The sequence below is a fragment of the Saccopteryx bilineata genome, chromosome 1, assembly GCF_036850765.1.
Source record: "Saccopteryx bilineata isolate mSacBil1 chromosome 1, mSacBil1_pri_phased_curated, whole genome shotgun sequence".
NCBI lineage: Eukaryota > Metazoa > Chordata > Mammalia > Chiroptera > Emballonuridae > Saccopteryx > Saccopteryx bilineata.
In genome coordinates this window covers 144607214-144631905 of record NC_089490.1, presented here as the reverse complement: position 1 = coordinate 144631905, position 24692 = coordinate 144607214, and the positions used below count along the sequence as shown (strand labels likewise).

At 44.7% G+C, this 24692-nt stretch overlaps 1 protein-coding gene and 1 non-coding gene across 2 annotated transcripts in view; one reads left to right on the top strand and one right to left on the bottom strand.

Annotated features, from left to right (window-relative positions):
* CACNA1A (calcium voltage-gated channel subunit alpha1 A) overlaps window positions 1–24692 on the top strand; it is a 356581-nt gene that overhangs the window by 221765 nt on the left and 110124 nt on the right. The window contains exon 8 of the mRNA XM_066272007.1: window positions 2600–2793. Coding sequence (XP_066128104.1) covers window positions 2600–2793 — 194 coding nt within the window. The remainder of the gene's footprint in view (window positions 1–2599; window positions 2794–24692) is intronic.
* Window positions 23545–23620, bottom strand: TRNAA-UGC (transfer RNA alanine (anticodon UGC)). The gene has a single exon. It is a non-coding gene; the product is annotated as a tRNA-Ala (tRNA).

Here is a 24692-nt window from a genome sequence, read left to right as displayed (position 1 = left end):
CATCTACAACCAGTTCATAGCAATGAAAACAAATGCATGATTTCACCCCCATGCTATGAACATGCAAGAGCCCTTTGGAGAAGGAGGGATCAGTGTTCAATGGGGTATTCAGGGGATAGGAACTGAGCCAAACTTTGGGCACAGGGTAGAGACAGAGAAGGTTCCCAAAAGAGGCAACTTTTCCAACAAACAAAGTTTCTCGTTTAGTATAGGAGCCCATGGACTTTTCCCCCCTGCCCTGAGCCTTATGTTTAAAAGAGTTTGCCTTCCAACTTGTGTTTATTAAATCACAGCCCCTGCACCAAGTCCAGCATGAATGGGGAAGGCGTTTCCAGCCACTGCAACTACCAGCCCATGTGGTCATTGCTTCTTGACCAATGGGTGGCGCTCCTGAGAGCAGTGGCATTACTTCGCGTGACCTAGACTTTCTATTTAACCAACTTTCAAAGGCCGATAAGATTCATGTGCCCCTTGCTGGCTTATTTATCTTGGCTGCATGCTGAGCAGAGGCCGGGACTTGGTGCTGAAAGCCCAGAGCACATACATTGACATATATTTTCATTTTGTGGGAAGCTTGAGTTTACACACTCAGCTGTCTGTTTTCTTGGTAGATAGTGCTACTCTCTGAAAACCTTCAAAAGTGTCACTCAGTGAATAAAGTCTTCTCGCATCTGCTGCTCGGGTCCACTAGGAACACGCCGAGGACGATGGGTGCTCCCCTGACTCTGTGTGTTCACGGAGGCATCTCTCCTCCCTCCCGTCAACCCCTTGGAATTTAGACCTGACCCATTAGGGCCCAACCCAGTTTTGCCAAGGAACTGTCTTTGGCTTCCACAAAAAAGAGCACAGTTCGGTATGTGTCTCTTTACTTGTGGCATTTTCACAATCTGCCTCCTGCTTTTGGGAGAGAAATCTTAGCTCCTGTGCCTGAGGGTGAGTACTGTGTGTACTGGCCCTCATCGCCCCCAGAACAGCTCCCCGAGCCCAGCACATCTCAAAAAAAAAAAAAAAATCAGGCTACAGAAGAATAACACAATGTGATTGACAAATTTATCCAATGGAGTCTGGAGAACAGTGCACCCAACTACCTCACAATACACACAGCACATTTACCAAAATTGACTATAGTAGGGAGCATAAAGCACATCTTGACGAATTTCAAAAGACTGAATAATACAGGCCATATCCACTGGCCACAGTGCAATTAAGCTGGAAATTGGTAACAAAAAGACCGCTTTAAATGTGGTTGGAAATTAAGAGACATACTTATTTATTGATGAAATAATAGGATGTCTGAGATTTGCTTTAAAAAGTATTCTAGTGGCAAGGCAAAGTATGGGGAGAGAATGGAGATGAAATGAGAGTAACCCTGAGCTTATAAATGTTGAAATTGGTGATAGGTACATGGGAATTGGTCACACTGTTCTAGTTTACATATATCTGACAAATGTTTTTAAAGAAAAATACATCTTGGTTATCCATGGGCCAAAGAATAAATAATAGTGGAAATTGCCAAATAATTTGCTTGAACAATGATGACATGTGACAAAATGTGTGTGATGCAACTAAAGCCACATTTAAAGAGCAGTTTATAACTTTATTTATTTATTTATTTTTTGCATTTTTCCGAAGCTGGAAACGGGGAGGCAGTCAGACAGACTCCCGCATGCGCCCGACTGGGATCCACCTGGCATGCCCACTAGGGGGCGATGCTCTGCCCCTCTGGGGCATTGCTCTGTTGCATCCAGAGTCATTCTAGCGCCTGAGGGAGAGTCCACAGAGCCATCCTCAGTGCCCGGCCCATCTTTGCTCCAATGGAGCCTCGGCTGCGGGAGGGGAAGAAAGAGACAGAGAGGAAGGAGAGGGGGAGGGGTGGAGAAGCACATGAGCACTTCTCCTGTGTGCCCTGGCTAGGAATCGAACCCGGGACTCCTGCATGCCAGGCCGGCGCCCTACCACTGAGCCAACCGGCCAGAGCCCAGTTTATAATTTTAAAGGAAATTAATGCAGCTCAAAAGTTTAGGGAAAGTAATAAAGCTTAGATAAGAAATTAATGAAATAAAAATGAAAAGATCAACAAAGGCAAATGTTGAATTTACTATTTTTTTGTTTTAAAAATTGATAAATTTGCTCTGGCCGGTTGGCTCAGCAGTAGAGTGTCAGCCCAGTGTGTGGAAGTCCCAGGTTTAATTCCTAGCCAGGGCACACAGGAGAAGCGCCCAACTGCTTCTCCACCCTTCCCCCTCTCCTTCCTCTCTGTCTCTCTCTTCCTCTCCAGCAGCCAAGGTTTCATTGGAGCAAAGTTGGCCCAGGCACGGAGGATGGCTCCATGGCCTCCACCTCAGGCACTAGAATGGCTCCGGTTGCAATGGAGCAAGGCCCCAGATGGGCTGAGCATCGCCTCTTGGTGGGCGTGCCGGGTGGATCTTAGTCGGGCACATGTGGGAGTGTGTCTGCTGTCCCCCACTTCTCACTTGGGGGGTGGAATTGATAAATTCATTCCAATAGCCTTTTTTTTCCCCAAAGTATTGATTCTTCCTGGGCTCTGTATCTCAGAGCTGTTTTTCCCGGCTCCTCCTGACATTTCTCCTGTTCCCAGATGACATTCAGGGTGAGTCTCCGGCTCCATGTGGGACAGAGGAACCCGCCCGCACCTGCCCCAACGGGACCAAATGCCAGCCCTACTGGGAAGGACCCAACAATGGGATCACTCAGTTTGACAACATCCTGTTTGCAGTGCTGACTGTTTTCCAGTGCATCACCATGGAAGGGTGGACTGACCTCCTCTACAACGTAAGTGAAGAGGGCTCATGGGGAGGTGGCCCTCCGGGACCAGCCAACACCTGAGGCTGCAGCGGAGGAACCTTGACCCAGGCAGGCAGCCTGGGGACAACTGCACATGGCCCCAGAAGAGCAGGCCTAAAGCTCAGGCCTTTGAAGATGAGGGGGGTGGTCATCCTCAGAACTCTTGTGTAGGGAAGGCCTCTCAGGACATAGAAATCAGAGAGCACACGGATGTTGAATAATTTTTCACTGTGTGGGTATTTGAATATAATTTTAGATGTTTTAATACATGCATACCTTGCTTTATTGCACTTCATCTACTGTGCTTTGCAGATTATTTCAGGTTGTTGTTTTTTAACAAATTGAAGGATCGTGGCTACCTGCATTAAGCAAATCTGTTGGCACTGTTTTTCCAACAGGTTCAGGTGATGGTTCGCATTTTTGGCAATAAAGTATTTAAATTAAGTTATGTACATTGATATTTTAGACATAATGCTGTTGCATTTAAGAAACCACAGTATCAGTATGCCTGACTAGGCAGTAGCATAGTGGATAGTGACCTGGAATGTAAGGACCCAGATTCAAAAGCCTGAGGTCACTGGCTTGAGTGCGGGCTCATCTGGCTTGAGCACAGGGTCGCCAGCTTGAGTGCAGGATCATAGACATGACCCCATGGCCACTGGATTGAGCCCAAGGTCGCTGGCTTGAGCAAGGGGTCACTGGCTCAGCTGGTGCCCCCAGTCAAGGCACATATGAAAAGCAATCAATGAACAACTAAGGTGCTGAAACTATAAGTTGATGCTTCTCATCTCTCTCCTTCCCTGTCTCTCTCTCCCTCTCTCTCATACACACACAAAAAAGAGAGAGACCACAGTATCGTGGAAATATAACTTTGAGACATACTGGGAAACCAAAATTTGTGTGACTCTCTTTATTGCGACATTCACTTCATTGAGGTGGTCTGGAACTGGACTGCAGTATCTCCAAGGTCTGCCTGTATGTAAAGGTTGTACAATTCAAAACCCAGTGTGAACAAGAGTAATGTCCTTCGACCTATGCAGGGGGGGCTCAGCACTGGGACTCACTGGCCCTCCAGCCATGTCTCTCTCATGGTATGCGTTGTCCATGGGGCAGGAAGACATGTCTACCAGGACCTGGTGGTACCACTATTTCCCCCATATTTTCTAGAGCACCCTCTGGGTTATCCAAGATTCTGGAATTCTCTGTCCAAGCCCAGATGCCATGAACTTGCATTAGATTCTTCCGTCTATTCTCCCACTAGACCACCCATTTGTGCCTTCCAAAGGCCAAGGATCTCCTAAAGGTAGCAGGTGGCACAAATGTGACTGGAGGTTGGACACACAGGCAAGGATTTCCACTCCCGGGCAGGACAGAGCCGTGAGTGGTAAGAGAAAGTGACAGGCCATGGTCAGGGGGCAAGGCTGGCTCTCCTTACACCATGGTCTGGTCCAGATGTCCAGATTCTAGTTTTCACCCTGACCTTCTGAGTGCTTATGAAGGTACGTTTGTAAAGGACAAGCATGCAGCATATTTTATTTAGTAGCTTTTAAATATTTATACATAGTATGTGCGCCTCTTATCAGTACTCTTGCCTTAGATCTTTAAAATGTTAGGAACGATATGAGCAGAGGTACAGGCCTCCCTGCCCCCTTCCACCTGCTTCCCGTCCTCCATCCTGGGGCTGCTCTGCACATTTACTGAAATTGCTGGTTAAGGTTCTGCCTGTGTGAGCCAGGGTTGGCCCACCAGGGAAGCAGTACCCAGCTTCCTCTTTCATATAGAGGAGCTGAGCTCTTCTTCTGGTCACGGTGTGTGTTTCTTAAGTAACTTTCCCTTTTGGGAGTGGAGGGAGATGTACAAGAACCTATCCTTTTGAGAAGTGGCTCATTTTAGGGGAGGGCTGAGAGGGCCATTGCGAGTGGACAGCAAAAGGAGCCACCATGGACAGTTGTTCATAGGTGGTGCACAAGTCACCACATTTTGGGAGTGCTGTTCACACCATATACAACATCAATTTCTACCATTATTATAACTTGTTGACAAAGGTCAAGGATGTGGGAAAGGGACATACTGTTCTAATTTGCATAAAGACCTTGTTTGGGCATCACATCTCCAGGAACGGACAATGGATCTGAGCGTTGCTCAGGCTCTCTTAGGCTTCCCCTGCAAACAGCGTGGGCAAGAACTGGCCAAAGCTTGCTGGGGGATCTTTATAGGTTCTTGGTTTTTACTTAACAAGGCTGGCATGAGACGAGGCCACAGAGGGTAATGACCCCTCCTGGGAGTGAAACAGAACTGGGAGATGGTTGGAGAACTCAGGAGAGCAGGAGTGGGGAGCAGGCGCTGAGGGAAATGTGAATGGAAAGATTGTGTCGTAGGCAGGGTTCAATGTCCAGAGAAAGGGTCCAGAGATTCAGAGGAAGATACTAAGAATGTACTCAATGGTGATAGAGGAAGTGTGAGCAAAACCACCAATTTCCAGAAGATGCTACACCATTATTTGAGGGGATGTTTGTTCTAGAAGTTTAGAGCTGAGCTACCTTGGGGGAAACAAGCTCAGAGAGAGTGGTTGAGAGCACATTCAGACACCAGACTGCCTGGGTTCCTATCCCAACTCCACCAGTTCCTTGCGGTGCAACCCTGGGCAAGTCCCTTAACCTCTCTGTGCCTCCATTTCCACTTGTGCATGATGAGCCAGAAGCACAGTCCTACCTCACAGGGTCAGAAGTCTGAGTGAGACAGACCCGTGTAAAGCATTTAGAACTACCTGGTATTGGGCGAGCCACGGGCAGGCCTAATTCACCCCAAAGGCACTCCTTTAAGAAACGTGTGAATTTTTCATCACAGAAACTGCAGCGGCATCTGCGGAAGTGGTGTGAGCTGTGAGGCCCCTCTATTTCCCACTCTCACCCTGCTGGTAACTCCCAGTAACTCCAAGCAGCTTTTTAGAACTTTCCACTTGCATCCCATTTGCATCCCACTGTCATCCTTAGGGTAGAAGCCTGAGCAGTGATTTCAGCCTGATGTGAGCCTGGAGAAGGAATAAAATACCACAACCCGGTGGTTTAAAACAAGAAACCTTTATTTTATCACAGTCTGGAGACCAGAAGTTCAAGATCAAGGTATCAGCAGGGCCGTGCTCCCTCTGGAGGCTCTGGGAGAGGGTCCTTCCTGCCTCTTCCAGCTTTTGGTGGCTGCCGACAACCCTTGGTGCTCCTTGGCTACAGATTCTCTACCTTCCACTCCAGTACCCCACCTTCCCATGCCTGTCTTCTTGTAGGGACACCAGTCATGTTGGTTTAGGGCCCACCCTACTCCAGTGTGACCGCATTTTAAATAATTACATCTGCATTGACCCTATTTCCAAATAAGGGCACATTGTAAGGTCCTGGGGGGTAGGACTTCAGCGTATCTTCGGGGAGGGGATGCAATTCAATTCATAGCACCTCCCAAATAAACCTCTTGCACCTGAACCTTTGTCTGGGGCTTCCCAAATTAAGACACCCCCCCCCCAACATAACCACTAGGGCTTTTCATTGCCAATGGCAGGAGCTCAGTTGCCTGTCTTTAAGTTTCTATTGGCAAAGGCAGAACTGTCATTTTCCTGGACTCACCTGGGCCCCTGGCCTTGTGCTCTGCCATCTGCCAGCCCTGCCCAGGCTTGTCCTCAGTCACCCCTTGCTGTGTCCAGCCACTGGCACACACTGTATATAGAATCTGCTTGTGCAGAGCAGAAGGCCATGGACATGCCCTCACCAACCTCTGGCGGGTGAGGTCCGTGGGGAGAGTCTGGACACACATGCTGCCAACATCTTAGAGTCCACAGGCTCAGGTGCCACATGGATGCAGCTCATCTGGGTGGGCAGCACCTTACAACCCCAACGTCTCATTTTTTTCCTCAACATCATTGAAACGTATTTGTGTATTCTATAATTATTTATTGAGTACCTACTATGTGTGGGAAAATAGGTGAATGAGGACACTCATTAAAGGTGACAGGCAAAAAGATGTGAACAATAAACTACCCAGGAAGTGGGAGATAGATAGTAGGCAAATGCATAATATGGGACTGGGGACATGCTCTCTGGGGACAGAAGCAGCACACGAGGACAAGTGTGGAGGCAGGGGGCTAGTCCAGCTCAGGCGGTCAGGGAAGACTGCTTGGTCTTCTGAAACATCCTCAGCAGAGGTGACGTCTGCACAGAAGAGAGAACCAGGCAGATGTTTGGGGAAGAGCATTCTTGGTAGAAGCCACAGCAGCGGTCCACCTACACAGCCTGTCAGGACCCTTTTCAGGTTTCCCATTTTGATTTGTCTCTTCATTCCCACTTGGCTTCCTAGTTAAAGTACCTTTTGGAAAAAGCCTAACCCGGCTAATCAGCAATACTGTCAAAGATTTATATCTTCAGATATAATCCTATTGGGATGTGCACCCCGTATTATTTATAAAAATAGAACAAACCCAGGAGCAACTGGTTACTGTATGGTCTCTGTGTAAGATGGAATATAGTGTCGTCATTAAAAATCGTCTGTTGGGAAAGTATTTACGGGTGGGAGAAATGGTCACCATGTAATAATGAGTGGGGAGAATTGATTTAAAAATAATCAAGGTGAGGTAAACCTATGTCTTAGTCTGCTCGGGCTGACACTTCAAAATACCATAGATGTGGCGCTTAAGCAACAGAAATCTGTTTTCTCACAGTTCAGGAGTCAGAAGTCTGAGACCACAGTGCCAGCATGTTCTGGGTTTGGCGAGGGCCTCTCCCTGGTCTGTAGAAGCTGCCTTCTCATGTGTCTTTACATGGTGCACAGAAGGAGAGTAAGCTCTCTGGTGTCTCTTCTTATAAGAACACTATTCTCATTATGAGGTCCCCACTTTCATGACCTCATCTAACCTTAATTTCCTCCACAAAGCCCTACTTCCTAATATTATCACTCTGAGAGCTATGTTGTTTCCATGTTTTGGATATTTGAATAATGCTGCAGTGGACATAGGGGTGCAGGTATCTCTTCAATTTAGTGTTTTTGTTTCCTTTGAATAAATGTCCAGAAGGGTAATTACTAAATCAACAGGTAGTAATATCTTTAATTTTTTGAGGAACACTATACTGTTTTCCCTAGTGGCTGGTTGCACCAGCTTCCAACTCCACCACCAGTGCAGGAAGACTCCCTTTCTTCACACCCTCGCCAAATGCTTGTCTCATCTTTTTGACAATGGGCATTCTGACAGGCATGATACAATACTTGATTGTTCCACCTCAGAGATTCGTGTGTGTGTGTCTGTGTATGTGTGTGTGTGTGACAGAGATAGAGAGACAGATAGGGACAGACAGACAAGAAGGGAGAGAGATGAGAAGCATCAATTCTTTGTTGTGGCTCCTTAGTTGTTCATTGATTGCTTTCTCATATGTGCCTTGACCGGGAGCTACTGCAGAGCGAGTGACCCCTTGCTCAAGCCAGCAACCTTGGGCTCAAGCCAGCAACCTTGGACTTCAAGTCAGCGACCTTTGGGCTCAAGCCAATGACTATGGGGTCATGTCTATGATCCCACGCTCAAGCTGGTGAACCCATGCTCAAGCCGGATGAGCCCATGCTCAAGCCAGAGACCTCTGGGTTTCAACCCTTGAGTCCTCTGTGTCCCAGTCCAATGTTCTATCCACTGTGCCACCGCCTTAACCTCGCTGAGCCACAGACCACTTTGTCATCTGATGGATTTAAAGACATGCATTAAGAGATAAGACAAGATGGTGATAGAGTAGGCGGATGTACCAACTTCCACCTCCCAGAACCAAAGTGGATTACAAACTAATTTAAAGAACCATCATCTGGAAAAACCAACTTTGGACTAAACTAAGAGGACTCTTCAGCCAAGGAACACTGAAGAAGCCACACTGAGACTGGTAGGAAAAGCGGAAATGCGGAGAGGGCTGCCCAGCTCCCCAGAGCGAACGGCAGCCGGGAGAGACTCGCGTGGTGGGAAGTGAGTTTAGCAGAGAGGGGAGGGTCCTGAGTCCGAGGAACAAAGCCCCAGCCTGCAGCCCCAGAGCCTAGAAGAGGCGTATGAACAGTATTTAGCTAGAAACAAGACAGGATACTGTTTGTGAGAAAGAGACTGATTTCTCAGACCCAGGATTCTTCTTAAAGGTACCTCACAGGAAACCTCTCTCACAACCACTCACCCGGGGCTCCAGGAGATGGGGAAAGAGGAGAGGACCAGAGTAGCAGGAAGAAAGAGTAATCTAGGAGGCATGGGGAGAAACATTTTGGGAGACAGCCACCCTAACCCTGGGACGAGTCAATCCCCAAATTTCCCCTGGAAACAGCAATACCAGCAAAGGGAAGCAGGACACCAGCCAAATAAGCTCTCCCACAGCACTCAGAGCAGAGTCGCTTAGAAGGAGGGAGCTTTCAGGACTACAGTAGTGAGTGTTAGGGTCTGAGCTGCAGCACCCCCACCCACACGGCTGAGGGCTCGCCCAAGGGCAGGCAGTGGCAGGATGCAGAAGCGCGGTTCTGTCAGCAAGGGCAGAAGCTGGCTGGCCACCACTGAGGCCCAGATGTGAGCTCAGTCTAGCCTGGCTGGGGAGGAGGGGATGTGCAAAAGTGGTCAAGCCCAGCTTCAGGCCTCCTGCAATCCAGCCTGCGAGGGAAGGGCAGGAATCCCAGAAGGGGCAGAGACCCACCCTTGAGCAAGGGCCCAGGAGCACAGCCTTGCCCCGCCCCTGGAACCGAGGCTTGTGGCCTGACTTGGGAGCCAGCTCCTCCCGCAAAGGTGGAGCCAAAAGCCCAGAACAGTCGGAGTCCTGCTACTGAGCATGGGCATGCAGTCCCGCCTAGCCTGTGGAGCCAAGGCTTGCAGCTGTCCCACGAGCAAGCTCCTCCTGCAGGGGCGGGGCGAAAGCCCGGAATCAGGCGGAGACCTGCAGCTGAGCAAAGGTGCTCACCCCTGCCCTCAGGGCCGAGCATAACGCCACCCGCGGGGGCAGGGGGAAGGCCAAGGCCACCGAGGCTTGTACACCCAAGCACGTGATCACAGCCACTCCCATGAAGGAGATGCAGAAACTACAGCAACAGCCCCAGTGGGCAGGCACCGGCAACGCCCATACCCAAACACCCTAGGCAGCAACAGCAGAGGGGGTGGCGAGCCTGCAGACAGACTACACCTAGGGAACACAGAGGTCACACCCAGTGGACTCCAGTGACCAAAACCTTCTTTTACACAGACAAAATGAGAAGCCAGAGAAATGCAACACAAATGAATCAAGAGAAATTCCCAGAAAAGGACCTGAATGAGTCAGATATAACCAAATTATCAGATGCAGAGTTTAAAATAACAATTGTTAGGATGCTCAAAGATATTCAAACAACAATAGATGGTCATTACGAACACCTAAATAAAGAGATAGCAAATATAAAAAAAGGACATTGAAATAATAAAAAGGAATCAGTCAGAAATGACAAATACAATATCAGAAATGAAGAACACAATGGAAGGAATTAAAAGCAGGACGGATGAAGCTGAGAATCGAATCAGCGAGTTAGAGGACAAGATAAATGAAGGCACGGAAGCAGAGCAGAAAAAAGAAAAGAGACTCAAAAAGTCTGAGGAAACTCTAAGAGAGCTCTGTGACAACATGAAGAGAAATAACATCAACATCATATGGGTTCCTGAAGAAGAAGAGAAAGAACAAGGGATAGAGACTTTATTCAGACATATCATAGCTGAAAACTTCCCTCAATTAAGGCAGGAAAACATCTCACAAGTTCAGTAAGCATAGAGAAATCCATTAAAGAGAACCCTAAAGAAATCTACACCAAGACACATTATAATTAAAATACCAAAGCTAAGTGATAAAGAGAAAATATTAAAAGCTGCTAGAGAAAAAAAGACTATCACCTACAAAGGAGCCCTCATAAGGATGACTTCCGACTTCTCAACAGAAACACTTGAGGCCAGAAGGGAATGGCAAGAAATATTCAAAGTAATGCAGAACAAGAGCCTACAACCAAGACTACTTTATCCAGCAAGGCTATCATTTTAAATTGAAGGAGACCCTGGCTGGTTGGCTCAGTGGTAGAGTGTCGGCCTGGCATGCAGGAGTCCTGGGTTCAATTCCCAGCCAGGGCACACAGAAGTGCCCATCTGCTTCTCCACCCCTCCCCCTCTCCTTCCTCTCTGTCTCTATCTTCCCCTCCCGCGGCCGAGGCTCCATTGGAGCAAAGTTGGCCTGGGCGCTGAGGATGGCTTCATGGCCTCTGCCTCAGGTGCTAGAATGGCTCTGGTTGCAACACAGCAATGCCCCAGATGGGCAGAGCATTGCCCCCTGGTGGGCATGCCGGGTGGATCCTGGTCGGGCGCATGCGGGAGTCTGACTGCCTCCCTGTTTCCAACTTCAGAAAAGTTCAAAAAAATAAATAAACAAATAAATAAAATAAAATTGAAGGAGAAATAAAAAGCTTTCCAGACAAAAAAAAAACCTCAAGGAATTCACTACAACCAAACCAATGCTGCAAGAAACATTGTAACAGGCCTGTTGTAAACAGATCAAAGGAGAAAAAGAATATAGCAAAAGAGGAATACAGTTTTAAAGAATAAAATGGCAATAAACAACTACATATCAATAATAACCTTAAATATAAATGGATTAAATGAACCGATCAAAAGACATAGGGTAGCTGCGTGGATAAGAAAACAGGACCCACACATATGCTGTCTACAAGAGACACACCTTAAAACAAAAGATGCACATAGACTGCAGATAAAACAATTGAAAAAATATTTCATGCAAATGGAAATGAAAAAAAAGCTGGGGTAGCAATACTTATATCAGACAAAATGGACTTTAAAACAAAGGCTATAGTAAGAGATAAAGAAGGTCACTACATAATGATAAAGGGAGCAATCCAACAGGAAGATATAACCATTATAAATATCTACACCCCGAATATAGGAGCACCTAAATATATAAAACAGACTTTGATGGACTTAAAGGGAGAGATCAACAGCAATACTATATATAATAATAGGAGATTTCAATACCCCACTAACATCACTAGATAGATCCTCAAGAAAGAAAATTAACAAAGAAATAGACTTAAAGGACATACTAGATCAACTCGATTTAATAGATATCTTCAGAACCTTTTACCCTAAAGCAGCAGAATATACATTCTTTTCAAGTGCTCATGGTACATTCTCTAGGATAGACCACATGTTAGGGCACAAAAGTGGTCTCAACAAATTTAAGAAGATTGAAGTCATATCGAGCACTTTCTCTGATCACAATGGCATAAAACTAGAAATCAACCACAACAGAAAAACTGAAAAATATGTAAACACTTGGAAACTAAATAGCATGTTATTAAATAACAAATGGGTTAACAATGAGATCAAAGAAGAAATAAAAAAATTCCTAGAAACGAACGATAACGAGCATACATCAACTCAAAATTTATGGGACACAGTAAAAGCAGTCCTGAGAGGGAAGTTTATAGCATTACAGGCATACCTTAAAAGCTAGAAAAAGCTCAAATAAACAACTTAATCCTGCATCTAAAAGAACTAGAAAAAGAACAGCAAGTAAAGCCCAAAGCTAGTAGAAGGAAGGAAATAATAAAGATCAGAGCAGTTATAAATGACATAGAGGCTAAAGAAACAATACAGAGGATCAATGAAACCAGGAGCTGGTTCTTTGAAAAGATAAACAAGATCAATGAACCTTTAACCAGATTCACCAAGAAAAAAAAAAGAGGACTCAAATAAATAAAATTATAAATGAGAGTGGAGAAATAACAACTGACACAACAGAAATACAAAATAATGTAAGAAAATACTATGAAGAACTTTATGCCAAAACACTAGACAACTTAGATGAAGTGGACAAATTCCTTGAAACATATAATCTTCCAAAAATTAATCTGGAAGAATCAGAAAACCTAAACAGACCAATTACAACAAATGAGATTGAAACAGTTATCAAAAAACTCCCAAAAAAGAAAAGTCCTGGGCCTGATGGCTTCACAAGTGAATTCTACCAAATATTCAAAGAAGAACTAACTCCTATCCTTCTCAAGCTATTTCAAAAAATTCAAGAGGAAGGAAGACTTCCAAGCTCCTTTTATGAGGCAAGTATAATGCTGATTCCAAAACCAGGCAAAGACAACACAAAGAAAGAAAATTATAGGCCAATATCCCTGATGAATTTAGATGCTAAAATCCTCAACAAAATATTAGCAAACCGGATCCAGCAATATATGAAAAAAATCATACACCATGATCAAGTGGGATTTATTCTTGGGAAGCAAGGCTGGTACAATATTCTCAAATCAATCAATATGATTCATCACATAAACAAAAGGAATGAGAAAAAACACATGATAATTTCAATAGATGCAGAAAAAGCATTTGATAAAATCCAGCACCCATTCATGATCAAAACTCTCAGCAAAGTGGGAATACAGGGAACATACCTCAACATGATAAAGGCCATCTATGACAAACCCACAGCCAACATCATACTCAATGGGCAAAAATTAAAAGCAATCCCCTTAAGATCAGGAAAAAGGCAGGGGTGCCTCCTTTCACCACTCTTTTTTTTAAATTTTTTAAGACTTTATTTATTCATTTTAGAGAGGAGAGAGGGGAGAGAGAAGGGAGGAGCAGGAAGCATCAACGCCCACATGTGCCTTGACCAGGCAAGCCCAGGGTTTTGAACCAGCGAAGTCAGCATTCCAGGTCAACGCTTTATCCACTGTGCCACCACAGGTCAGGCTCACCACTCTTATTCAACATAGTTCTGGAAGTCTTAGCCACAGCAATCAGACAAGGAAAAGAAATAAAAGGCATCCAAATTGGAAAAGAAGAAGTAAAACTATCATTATTTGCAGATGATATGATATTGTATATAGAAAACCCTAAAGTCTCAGTCAAAAAACTACTGGCCTGATAAATGAATTCAGCAAGGTGACAGGATATAAAATTAATACTCAGAAATCAGAGGCATTTTTATACACTAACAGTGAACTGTCAGAAAGAGAAATTAAGGAAGCAATCCCCTTCACCATTGAAACCAAAAAAATAAAGTACCTAGGAATAAATTTAACCAGGGAGATTAAAGAATTGTACTCGGAAAATTATAAAACATTGATAAAAGAAATCAGGGAAGATACAAATAAGTGCTCATGGTTAGGAAGAATAAACACATTAAAATGTCTATATTACCCAAAGCAATTTATAAATTCAATGCAATACCTATTAAAATACCAATGACTTACTTCAAAGATATAGAACACATATTCCAAAAATTTATATGGAACCAAAAGAGAACACGAATAGCCTCAGCAATCTTGAAAAGGAAGAATAAAGTGGGAGGATATCACTTCCGGATATCAAGTTACACTACAAGGCCATTTTACTCAAAACAGCCTGGTACTGGCATAAGAACAGGCATATAGATCAATGGAACAGAACAGTGAACCCAGAAATAAACCCACACTTTTATGGACAACTGATATTTGACAAAGGAGGTAAGAGCATACATTGGAGTCAAGACTGCCTCTTCAACAAATGGTGTTGGGAAAATTGGACAGCTACCTGCAAAAAAATGAAACTAGACCACCAGCTTACACCATTCACAAAAATAAACTCAAAATGGATAAAAAACTTAAATGTAAGCCGTAAAACCATAAGCATCTTAGAAGAAAACATAGGCAGTAAGCTCTCTGACATCTCTCGCAGCAATATATTTGCCGATTTTTCTCCACGGGCAAGTGAAATAAAAGACAGGATAAACAAATGGGACTATATCGAACTAAAAAGCTTTTGTACAGTTAAAGACAGTAAGAACAGAATAAAAAGACAAACTACACAATGGGAGAATATATTTGACAATACATCTGATAAGGGGTTAATAACCAAAATTTATAAAGAACTTGTAAAACTCAATACCAGGAAGACAAACAATCCAATCAAAAATGGGTGAAAGAAAGGAATAGACATTTCTCCAAAGAGGACATACAGATGGCCAATAGGCATATGAAAAAATGCTCAACATCACTAATCATTTGAGAAATGCAAATTAAAACCACAATGAGATATCATCTCACACCAGTCAGAATGGCGCTCATCAACAAAACAACACAGAGTAAGTGCTGGCGAGAATGTGGAGAAAAGGGAACCCTCCTGCACTGCTGGTGGAAATGCAGATTGGTGCAGCCACTGTGGAAAACAGTAGGGAGATTCCTCAAAAAATTAAAAATCGAATTGCCTTTTGACCCAGTTATACCACTTTTAGGAATATACCCCAAGAACACCATAGCACTGTTTGAAAAGAAGAAATGCACCCCCATGTTTATGGCAGCATTGTTCACAATAGCGAAGATCTGGAAATAGCCCAAGTGTCCGTCAGTGGACGAGTGGATTAAAAAACTTTGGTACATATATACTATGGAATACTACTCAGCCATAAGAAATGATGACATTGGATCCTTTACAACAGGGATCCCCAAACTTTTTACACTGGGGGCCAGTTCACTGTCCCTCAGACAGTTGGAGGGCCGGACTATAAAAAAAACTATGAACAAATCCCTATGCACACTGCACATATCTTATTTTAAAGTAAAAAAACAAAACGGGAACAAATACAATATTTAAAATAAAGAACAAGTAAATTTAAATCAACAAACTGACCAGTATTTCAATGGGATCTATGCTCCTCTCACTGACCACCAATGAAAGAGGTGCCCCTTCCAGAACTGCGGCGGGGGCCGGATAAATGGCCTCGGGGCTGCATGTGGCCGGCGGGCCGTAGTTTGGGGACCCCTGCTTTACAACAACATGGATGGACCTTGATATCATTATACTGAGTGAAATAAGTAAATCAGAAAAATCTAAGAACTATATGATTCCATACATAGGTGGGACATAAAAATGAGACTCAGAGACATGGACAAGAGTGTGGGGGTTATGGGATGGGGGGGGAGGGGAGGGGTTTGGGGGAGGGGAGAGGCACAAAGAGAACCAGTTAGAAGGTGACGGAAGACAGTTGGACTTTGGGTGATGGAAATGCAGCATAATCAAATGTCAAAATAATCTGACCTGTGGTGGCGCAGTGGATAAAGCATAGACCTGGAATGCTGAGGTCACTGGTTCGAAACCCTGGGATGCCCCGGTCAAGAGATATATGAGAAGCAACTACTATGAGTTGATGCTTCCTGGTCCTCCCCTATCCTTTCTCTCTCTCTATCCTCTCTCAAATGTCAAAATAACCTAGAGATGTTTTCTCTGAACATATGTATCCTGATTTATCAATGTCACCCCATTAAAATAATTAGAAAAAAAAAAAGACATGCTTAATGACAAAGGAAGTCCAAAATACTGATATTGTTCTCAAAATATTTTTGAAACAGATTTGTGATGTAGTTTTAGGGTTTATAACACATTTCCAACAGTACCTGGTGACAAGTCAGATATCTCTTGTCATTTCTTGAATGTGAAGCTCTTAAATTTGTGTAATGTCTGGAAACTGGTTCTCCCCAGACTGCTGCCATCTGCTGCCTTCCTGGATAACAGAATAAAATGTCCATTTCCTATGGAAATGTGGGAAGAAAAGGATTAACTTTTCTCTATTCAAATTCACAGACTCCTTGAATTCTATCCTCAGGAGATCCCAGGGTTCCCCACCACCACCAGTTGAGACTAAAGGAATCTCACAAGTGACTTCTCTTGTTGCTGTGTCTAGAAAACCATTAGAGGAAGTGATAGTCTGGGCAAAAGGTGGAGTCTTCATGATGGGATTAATGCCTTTACAGGAAGAGACACCAGAGAACTTAGTCTGTATGTCTCTGTCTCTGTTTCTTTTTCTCCTTCTCTTTTCTGCCTCTGTGATTTTCTATATTTCTCTCTATCTCTCTTAATGTTAATTAAGAATGCAACAAAACAGTGTTTAGTTGGTGATTATAAACACAAATGGTCACTAATGGTTGAAGCTGACCTTTGCCCTAAGTCCTTTCATTCATAGATGTTCATTTTGGCCAATATCAAAGCATCAGATTTGAGGGGAAATATATATCATACATTCATTCAACAAATCTTTGTTGAAGGCAGTGAACAGAGGAGTCCAAATTTCTTATTTGGGAGCAAGTTGACGTATTAGTGAGGAAAGCAGGTGATCAACAAGATAATTAAGAGATGCATATTTTTTCCTGACCAGGCAGTGGTGCAGTGGATAGAGCATCAGCCTGGGACACTGAGGATTCAGGTTCAAAACCCTGAGGTTGCCAGCTTGAGCATAGGGTTGCCAACTTGAGCATGGGATCATAGACATGACTCCATGGTTGCTGGCTTGAGCAAGGGGTCACTAGCTCTGTTGGAGCCTCCCAGTCAAGGCATATATGAGAAGCAATCAATGAACAACTAAAGGTGCCTCAACTATTAGTTGATGCTTATCATCTCTCTCCCTTCCTGTCTGAGTCTCTCTCTCTCTCTCTCAAAAAAGAAAAAATAAAAGAGCCTGACCAGGCGGTGGCGCAGTGGATAGACTGTTGGACTGGGATGCGGAGGACCCAGGTTCAAGACCTCGAGGTCTCCAGCTTGAGCGTGGGCTCATCTGGTTTGAGCAAAGCTCACCAGCTTGGACCCAAGGTCGCTGGCTTGAGCAAGGGGTTACTCGGTCTGCTGAAGGCCCACGGTCAGGGCACATATGAGAAAGCAATCAGTGAACAACTAAGGTGTTGCAACGAAAAACTGATGATTGATGCTTCTCATCTCTCTCCATTCCTGTCTATCTGTCCCTATCTATCTCTCTCTCTGACTCTTTCTCTGTCTCTGTAAAGAAAAGAAAAGAAAAGGAAAAAAATATGCCTATTTTTATATATGTATTATAATTTTTATTTATATATATATAAAGGACAAATAATATCTTCAATATTTCAGACTTTGGGAGCCATGCAAATGACCTTTTGTCATAGATAATGTGAGCCACAGAGAAAATACATAATGAATGAACAGTAAAAGCTAAATTTACAGAAACAGGTGGCTATTGTTTGCCAACTCCTGTATTAGAAAATTATTAAAGTACATGAGAAAAATAGAACAGAAGAAGAATTGTGGATCATCAAGATGAGAGGTTGCAGTTCTAATAAGACCTGAAGGAGGTGAGGGGAAGCTATGCACATATGTAAAGGTAGAGAGACGCAGGTCAACAGAACAGCCAGTGCAAAGGCCCTGAGGCAAGAGCAAGCTGTGTTTCTGAGAAGCAACAAGACAGCCCATGTGGCTGGAAGGGAATGAGTGAGGACTGGAGGGAGCTGGGGCCAGAGGAGATGACAGACATCTCATAGGCAGAGAGACACTCTAATATATCGTTCAAACCAGGACAATTTTGAGAACAGAGAAAGAAGGACTTAAAAATATTTAACAGGCATTTCATGATCTGTACAGGTATAAACTGGGCCATGCAGCCTTCCTCGTGGCCACTGTGGGCCTTTATCTCTTTCATAGTCAGATCCACCCCATTTTTATCTGATGTGCTGTGGAATTGAGTGTTCTCCTGAACTGAGTATTTTTTTTACATTCTCGATATTTTTTATGAATGAACTGTGCTAAAAAATTCAGAGAAAAATAAACCATAAAACAGAAGGCACTTAAGGACTTTACTGGGACTCAGCCATTAATTGGTTTGACGAATATTTATCGAGTGCTTGCTAAGCACCAGGTGCCACACTAGGCACCAGCAGTGCTGAATGAATTAGTACCTCCCCTCTCCTTTGAGGCCCTCACGGGCCAGTCATTATTAACATAAAGTACTATGTAATTGCAGCCAAGGGGTGAAAGGGGAATCATCAGGCCGAAATAACGAGTCTAGCCCCAGCCATGCCATCCACACCCTTTGTGAGCCAGGCAAATTGTACTGCCTCTCTCAGCCTCAGTTTCCCCCTCCACTAGGTGTGGTAGTTATGGGAATCAGGGTGTGTTTTGTCAGCTCAAAAGGGTTCTACAAATGTGACTGTGGGTTTTCCACCTGCCTCTCCATTCCCAGGAAAGCAGCCTGATCATTGGAACATGAGCTAAGTATGTTTCACTGTCATTAGTATTACTTAAGCAATCCACCCTCAGAGACCTCAGGATTTTATGCATTAACTATGCAACCAACACTTAGCACCTGCTGTGTGCCAAGTGTTGTTCTGGGCACTGAGGAGCTGAAATTTTAGGGAGCAAAGAAGCGGTAAACAAATAAATTGATGAACAATTTAAAGTGTGACATATGCTGGAAAGAGAATGAGATGCCTGGTTGTGCTGACAGGAGGGGAAACCTTTCGGTTGGGAGGTCTGGGAAGGTTTCTCTGAGAGAGGGCTCAGTGGAGCTTAAAGCTGATCAAAGAGGAGGAATCAACCAAGCCTAGATCTAGGGGAAATTGGGCTCCAGGCATAGGCTCAAGGAGCAGAAAGAACTAGCTCATTGTAATCTTGAGCTTTACCTTTTTGGGTATTGATTTCTCCATCAGACATACAGGAGCTGTTCTTTTTCCCCACCTGCCTTATGAGATCCATATAAGGATCACTGAGAAAGTGACATTTGAGAAATACCTGAAGGAGATGAAGGAGCAAACTTAGGAGATATCAGGGTGTATCAGTCAGGAAAGCTACATTATGCTGAAGTAACAAACATCCCCCAGATTCTTTCATTTTAATAACGAATGTGTTTTCTTGCTCACACTGTCTCCAGCATTGGTTGGCAATGGAAGAGAAGGCGGCTCTGCTGAACTTAGTCACTTGGAACCTAGCTAATGGAGCAGCCACCACATAAAACTTTGCCACTTTCTGCCCTAAAAGGAAACAGCCCTGAAGGTTTTCACACTGACAGTTCAATGTTCTGGTCCAAAAGTGGCACAGGTATTTCCACGCACTCCTCATTGGTAAGCACTTATCATGTGGCCCTCAGCCAACCACAGGAGACCAGGAAGGGCCATCCAGCCACATCACCAGAAATATATAGTGACAACACTAATGGGGGGAATAGTGTTCCAGGCAGTGGAACTTTTTTAAGCTTTTGGAAGAAAAATAAGATGATCTTAAGAGCACATCCTGGCCTGACCTGTGGTGGCGCAGTGGATAAATCGTCGACCTGGAAATGCTGAGGTTGCCGGTTCGAAACCCTGGGCTTGCCTGGTCAAGGCACATATGGGAGTTGATGCTTCCAGCTCACCCCCTTCTCTCTCTGTCTCTCTGTCTCTCTCTCTCCCTCTCTCTGTCCTCTCTAAAAATGAATAAATAAATAAAAAGAGCACATCCTTCCCAGTATTATTAATGATTTTGACAAGTGAGCAAGCTTTCCAGCCTCTTTCTCCTCCCTGCACCCAGACTCGTCTACACCCCACCTTGAACTGCCCAAGTAGATGAGGCATGGGATGGGAGGCTATGTCCCCCACATTCTGTGCTGTTACAGAACAGCTGTGGCAACTCCAGTCTTTTCATTTTGGATATATATTTCCTATTTTGCTCCTTAGTGAACCCCAGGGAAAGCCCACCTCCTACTTAAAAAAATGGTACCCAACCCTCTGCCAACTTCTTCTCCATCAGTTGTTGGGCCCAAGAGTATGGAAGTGAATAATTTGGGCTAGATTTGAAAGAGAACAAATGTCTCCAAAATCAGGCTGCAGAAAACCCTAGCCCCCAGGAAAGAAAAACAGAGCACATTTTGGGATTGAGAATTCGGGCTGTGTGGGGAGCTTAGACCCACTTCTCATTCAGTCATTCAACAGACATTTATCGAGTACTCCTGCTTGCCTGGCATTATCTTAGGGAATACAGCAGGGAACAAAAAGAACAATGTCCCTGCTCCTTGTGGAACTGACATTCCCGCTGGGGAGACAGGTAGCATGCAGGTAAAATAAGTATAGTAAAGAAATGCTAACAGGAAGAATAGAGCAGGAAATGGAATTAGAAATGAAGGGTGCAGGTGTAACATGCCATCAGGGAAGGCCTCCTTCAGGTGACGTTTGAACAGAGACCTGAAGGAGGTGAGGAAGGAGCCATGTAGGAATCTGAGGGAAGGACATTTCAGATTGAGCGAATAGCATGTACAAAGGCCCTGAGGTGAGACTGTGCTCAGTGCATTTGAGGAGCTGCAAAGAGGCCATGTGGTTGGAGCAGAGTGGTGGGAAAAGGGGAATGAAAGGAGATGAGGGCAAGGAGGTAAATGGTGTGGGAGGCACCTGTGCCATTTAGTAGCTTGGTGTCTATTCATTTTCTGTGGCTGCCATAACAAAGACCACGGCTGGGTGCCTTTATTTGTTTGTTTGTTTGTTTGTTTATTTGAGAGAGGTACGAAGAGAAAGATAGAGAGACATGAACAATATGTGCCCTGACTGGGAGTCGAACCACAACTGGGTGACTTTAAAACAATAGAAATGTATTCTATCACAGTCTAGCAACCAGGAGTCTAAAATCCAGGTGTCACCAGGGCCATGCTCCCTTGGAGACTCTGGTTAGAATCCATCTTTGCCTCTTACTGGCTTCTGGTAGTGGCTGTCAACCCTTGTCATTCTTTGGCTTGCTGCTGTGTCTCTCTAATACCTTCTTTCATTGTCACATGGCTATCCTGTTTTCTGTGTCTCTCTGGGTTCACGTGCCTTTTTTTTTTTTTTTAAAGGACTCACCCTCATGACCTCATCTTACTTAAATTGGTGGCCGCTGTAAAGACCACAGTTCCAAGTAAGGTCACACTTATAGGTCCTGGGCATTAGGACTTCAGTGCATCTTTTGGAGTGACACAGTGAAACCCACACTGGTAACCGTGGACATGAGACTTGACTTCTCTGTGCCTCAGTTTCCCCACCCAGAAGATGGGAAGGATTATACACCATCTTTTTGGGGCTCATGAAGGGATTAAGTGAGCTCAGGTAGGCTGAGTAGCTGACACTGTGGGTGTCTGTTACGCTGAGCAGCATGTCCCTGGGGATCAGAGAGCCCCAAGCCTACGGGGCAGCTGGGACACGGGCAGAGTCTGAGATGGGAGCTGTCTCTGCCCAGAGGGCCTCAACCGCCTGCTCAGTCCTACTGCTGTCCCCAACCTGCCACACTGTTCCCATCCCAAGCCTGCTTCTCCCGATGGCCCGTTCATTTTCTTCTATTGGCCAGGGCAGGCTTCTGTCCTACCTTCTGTCTAGCCTCAGTCTTCTGACTAAATTCTTTCTTCCAGAGCAGAGCATCAGAACTTTGGGGCTTGTTAGAACAAGGGCATGTGCTGGAGGCCGCCACATCCATTGTCCCCAGAACCCATCCGTGTCTGTAATGATGACTTTTTGTTTGCTTTGTTTTCATTTTTTTATTGTTGGAAAATACACATAACATAAAATTCACCATCTTAACCAGTTTTAGATGCTGATTTCACTGTCACTAACTGCATTCACATAATTGGGCAACCATCAACACCACCCATCTCCAGAATGTGTTCCTCTTCCCAAACTGAAATTCTGTCCCCATTAAACACTGGCTCGCCATCCGCCTCCCCAGCCCCTGGCACCCACTGTCTACTCTCTGTCTATGAGTTTGACTTCTGGGTACCTTATATAAGTGGATGTGTATACTATTTGTCCTTTTGTGACTGGTTTATGTCACTTAATGTCCTCAGGTTTCATCCATGTTGTAGCATATGTCAGAATATCTTAAAAAGTCAACTTTTTAAGATAAAGTTGACTTTCTTTTAGAAAAATTTTTTGGTTCTGGCCAGGTGGTTCAGTCAGTAAAAGGATCGAGCCGGTGCACCAGAGGTCACAGGTTCAGTCCCCAATTGAGGCACATACAAGAAGCAATCAGTGAGGCACAACTAAATGGAACAACTAAGTGGAACAATGAGTTGCTGCTTCTCTCTCCTGCTCTCTCTCTCTCTCTCAAAGAAATGGGGAAAAAAAATTTTAAACATTTTATTGAAGTAAGATACACAGAAAACCCCACAGATCACAAGTGAGGAGCTCAATGGATTTTTACAAACTTAGCACACCACTCTGACAAAGCACCCAGGTTAGGAAACAGCAACTTCTCAGACTCAGAACTCTCGTTCCTGCCCCACCTCAGCTGCTACCCTCCCCAAAGGGTGGTTCGTCTGGACCTCCAGTGTCGTCATCTAGTTTGCCTGTTTTTATATTTTGCGTAAATGGAATCTTACACTCTTTACTATACACTCTTCTGTCCGGCTTTCTGTGCTTGACAACTCTGTAAGGTTCATGAGATGGATGGCAGAGATTCACCGCACTATAATCTATGTATTTATCCACTCTCCTGTTGATAAGTATTTGGATTATTCCCAGTTCAGGGCGATCCTGAAGATCACTCTGTGAACATTCTTACATGTACCTTTGGTGTGTGCCAGTTCACATTCCCAGGAGTGGAATTTCTAGGTGGTGGTGAAGGTTTATGGTTAACTTTAGTAAAAATTCCCAACCTATTTTTTTGTGTGTATTTTTCTGAAGTTGGAAACAGGGAGGTAGTCAGACAGACTCCCGCATGCGCCCGACCGGGGTCCACCCGGCATGCCTACCAGCGGGCGATTCTCTGCCCATCTGGGGCGTCTCTCAGCTGCAACCAGAGCCATTCTAGTGCCTGAGGCAGAGGCCATAGAACCATCCCCAGCACCCAGGCCAACTTTGCTCCAATGGAGCCTCGGCTGCGGGAGGGGAAGAGAGAGACAGAGAGGAAGGAGAGGGGGAGGGGTGAAGAAGCAGATGGATGCTTCTCCTGTGTGCCCTGGCCGGGAATCGAACCCGGAACTTCTGCACGCAAGGCCGACACTCTACCACTGAGCCAGCCGGCTAGGGCCCCAACCTATTTTTCAAAATGATTGTACCATGAATTATGGGTTGAATTTTATTTCCCCTCCCCCCCAAAAGAAATTCTTATGTTGAAGCGCTAACCCACAATGCACAAAATATGAACTTATTTAGAAATGGAATCATTGCAGAAGTAACTAGTTACATTAAGTAAAGTTGCCCTGGATGGATAGCTCAGTTGGTTAGTGCATTGTCCTGACCTAACAAGGTTATGAGTTCGGTTCCCGGTCAGGTACATATAAGAATCAACCAATGCATGCATAAATAAGGAATAACAAATTGATGTTTCTCTCTCTTGCTCTTAAAAAAGGGGGGGGGGGTAAAATTATTTTTAATTTAAAAAAGAAGATAAGGTCGTTGAAGTGGGCTCTAACCCAGTAAGACTGGTGTCCTGGTGTCCTTGTAAAAAGGGAAAATTTGGGCACAGACATGCACATGGGGAGAACATCTTGTGAAAATGAGGGTGGTTATCAGGGTGATGCTCTACAAGCCAAAGGACACCAGAGACTGTCAGCAAACCCAGGTGCCAGGGGAGAGACCTGGCAGATTCTCACAGACCCCAGAGGGAACCAACCCTGCCAACACCGTGAGCGTGGACTTCTGGCCTCCAGGACTGTGAGGCAATAAAGTCCTATTGTTTTAAGCCGCCCAGTCTGTGGTTCTCTGCTAGCAGCCACCACAAACACATACCCCAGGGTCCCCACCATCGGCAGCAGGTGAGGGTTTCAGGTCCTCCCCAGACTCAGCTACCAGCAGAGGACCAAAGGTGTTTTCGAGTACTGATCAGTACTGCTCTCATGGTTGATCAGCAGTGCTTTCCAGAAAAGATCTTAACCAAAAGGAGGGAAATGTAAACAATAATATAAATGGAGCCGCTTTAAAATGAAGCCAGAGCCACCAGGCCAGAGGAGCTTCCTGGCACACCTTGTCCCCAAACCTTGGAATGTTTAAAAGAGGGCAAAATAACACTTAGACTGGGCCTGAGCAACCTTGTTTCCCCCAAACAACTGTTTGCAAAGATGACAAGAAAACAGAAATTATGATGTCTTCCAGGAAACTTG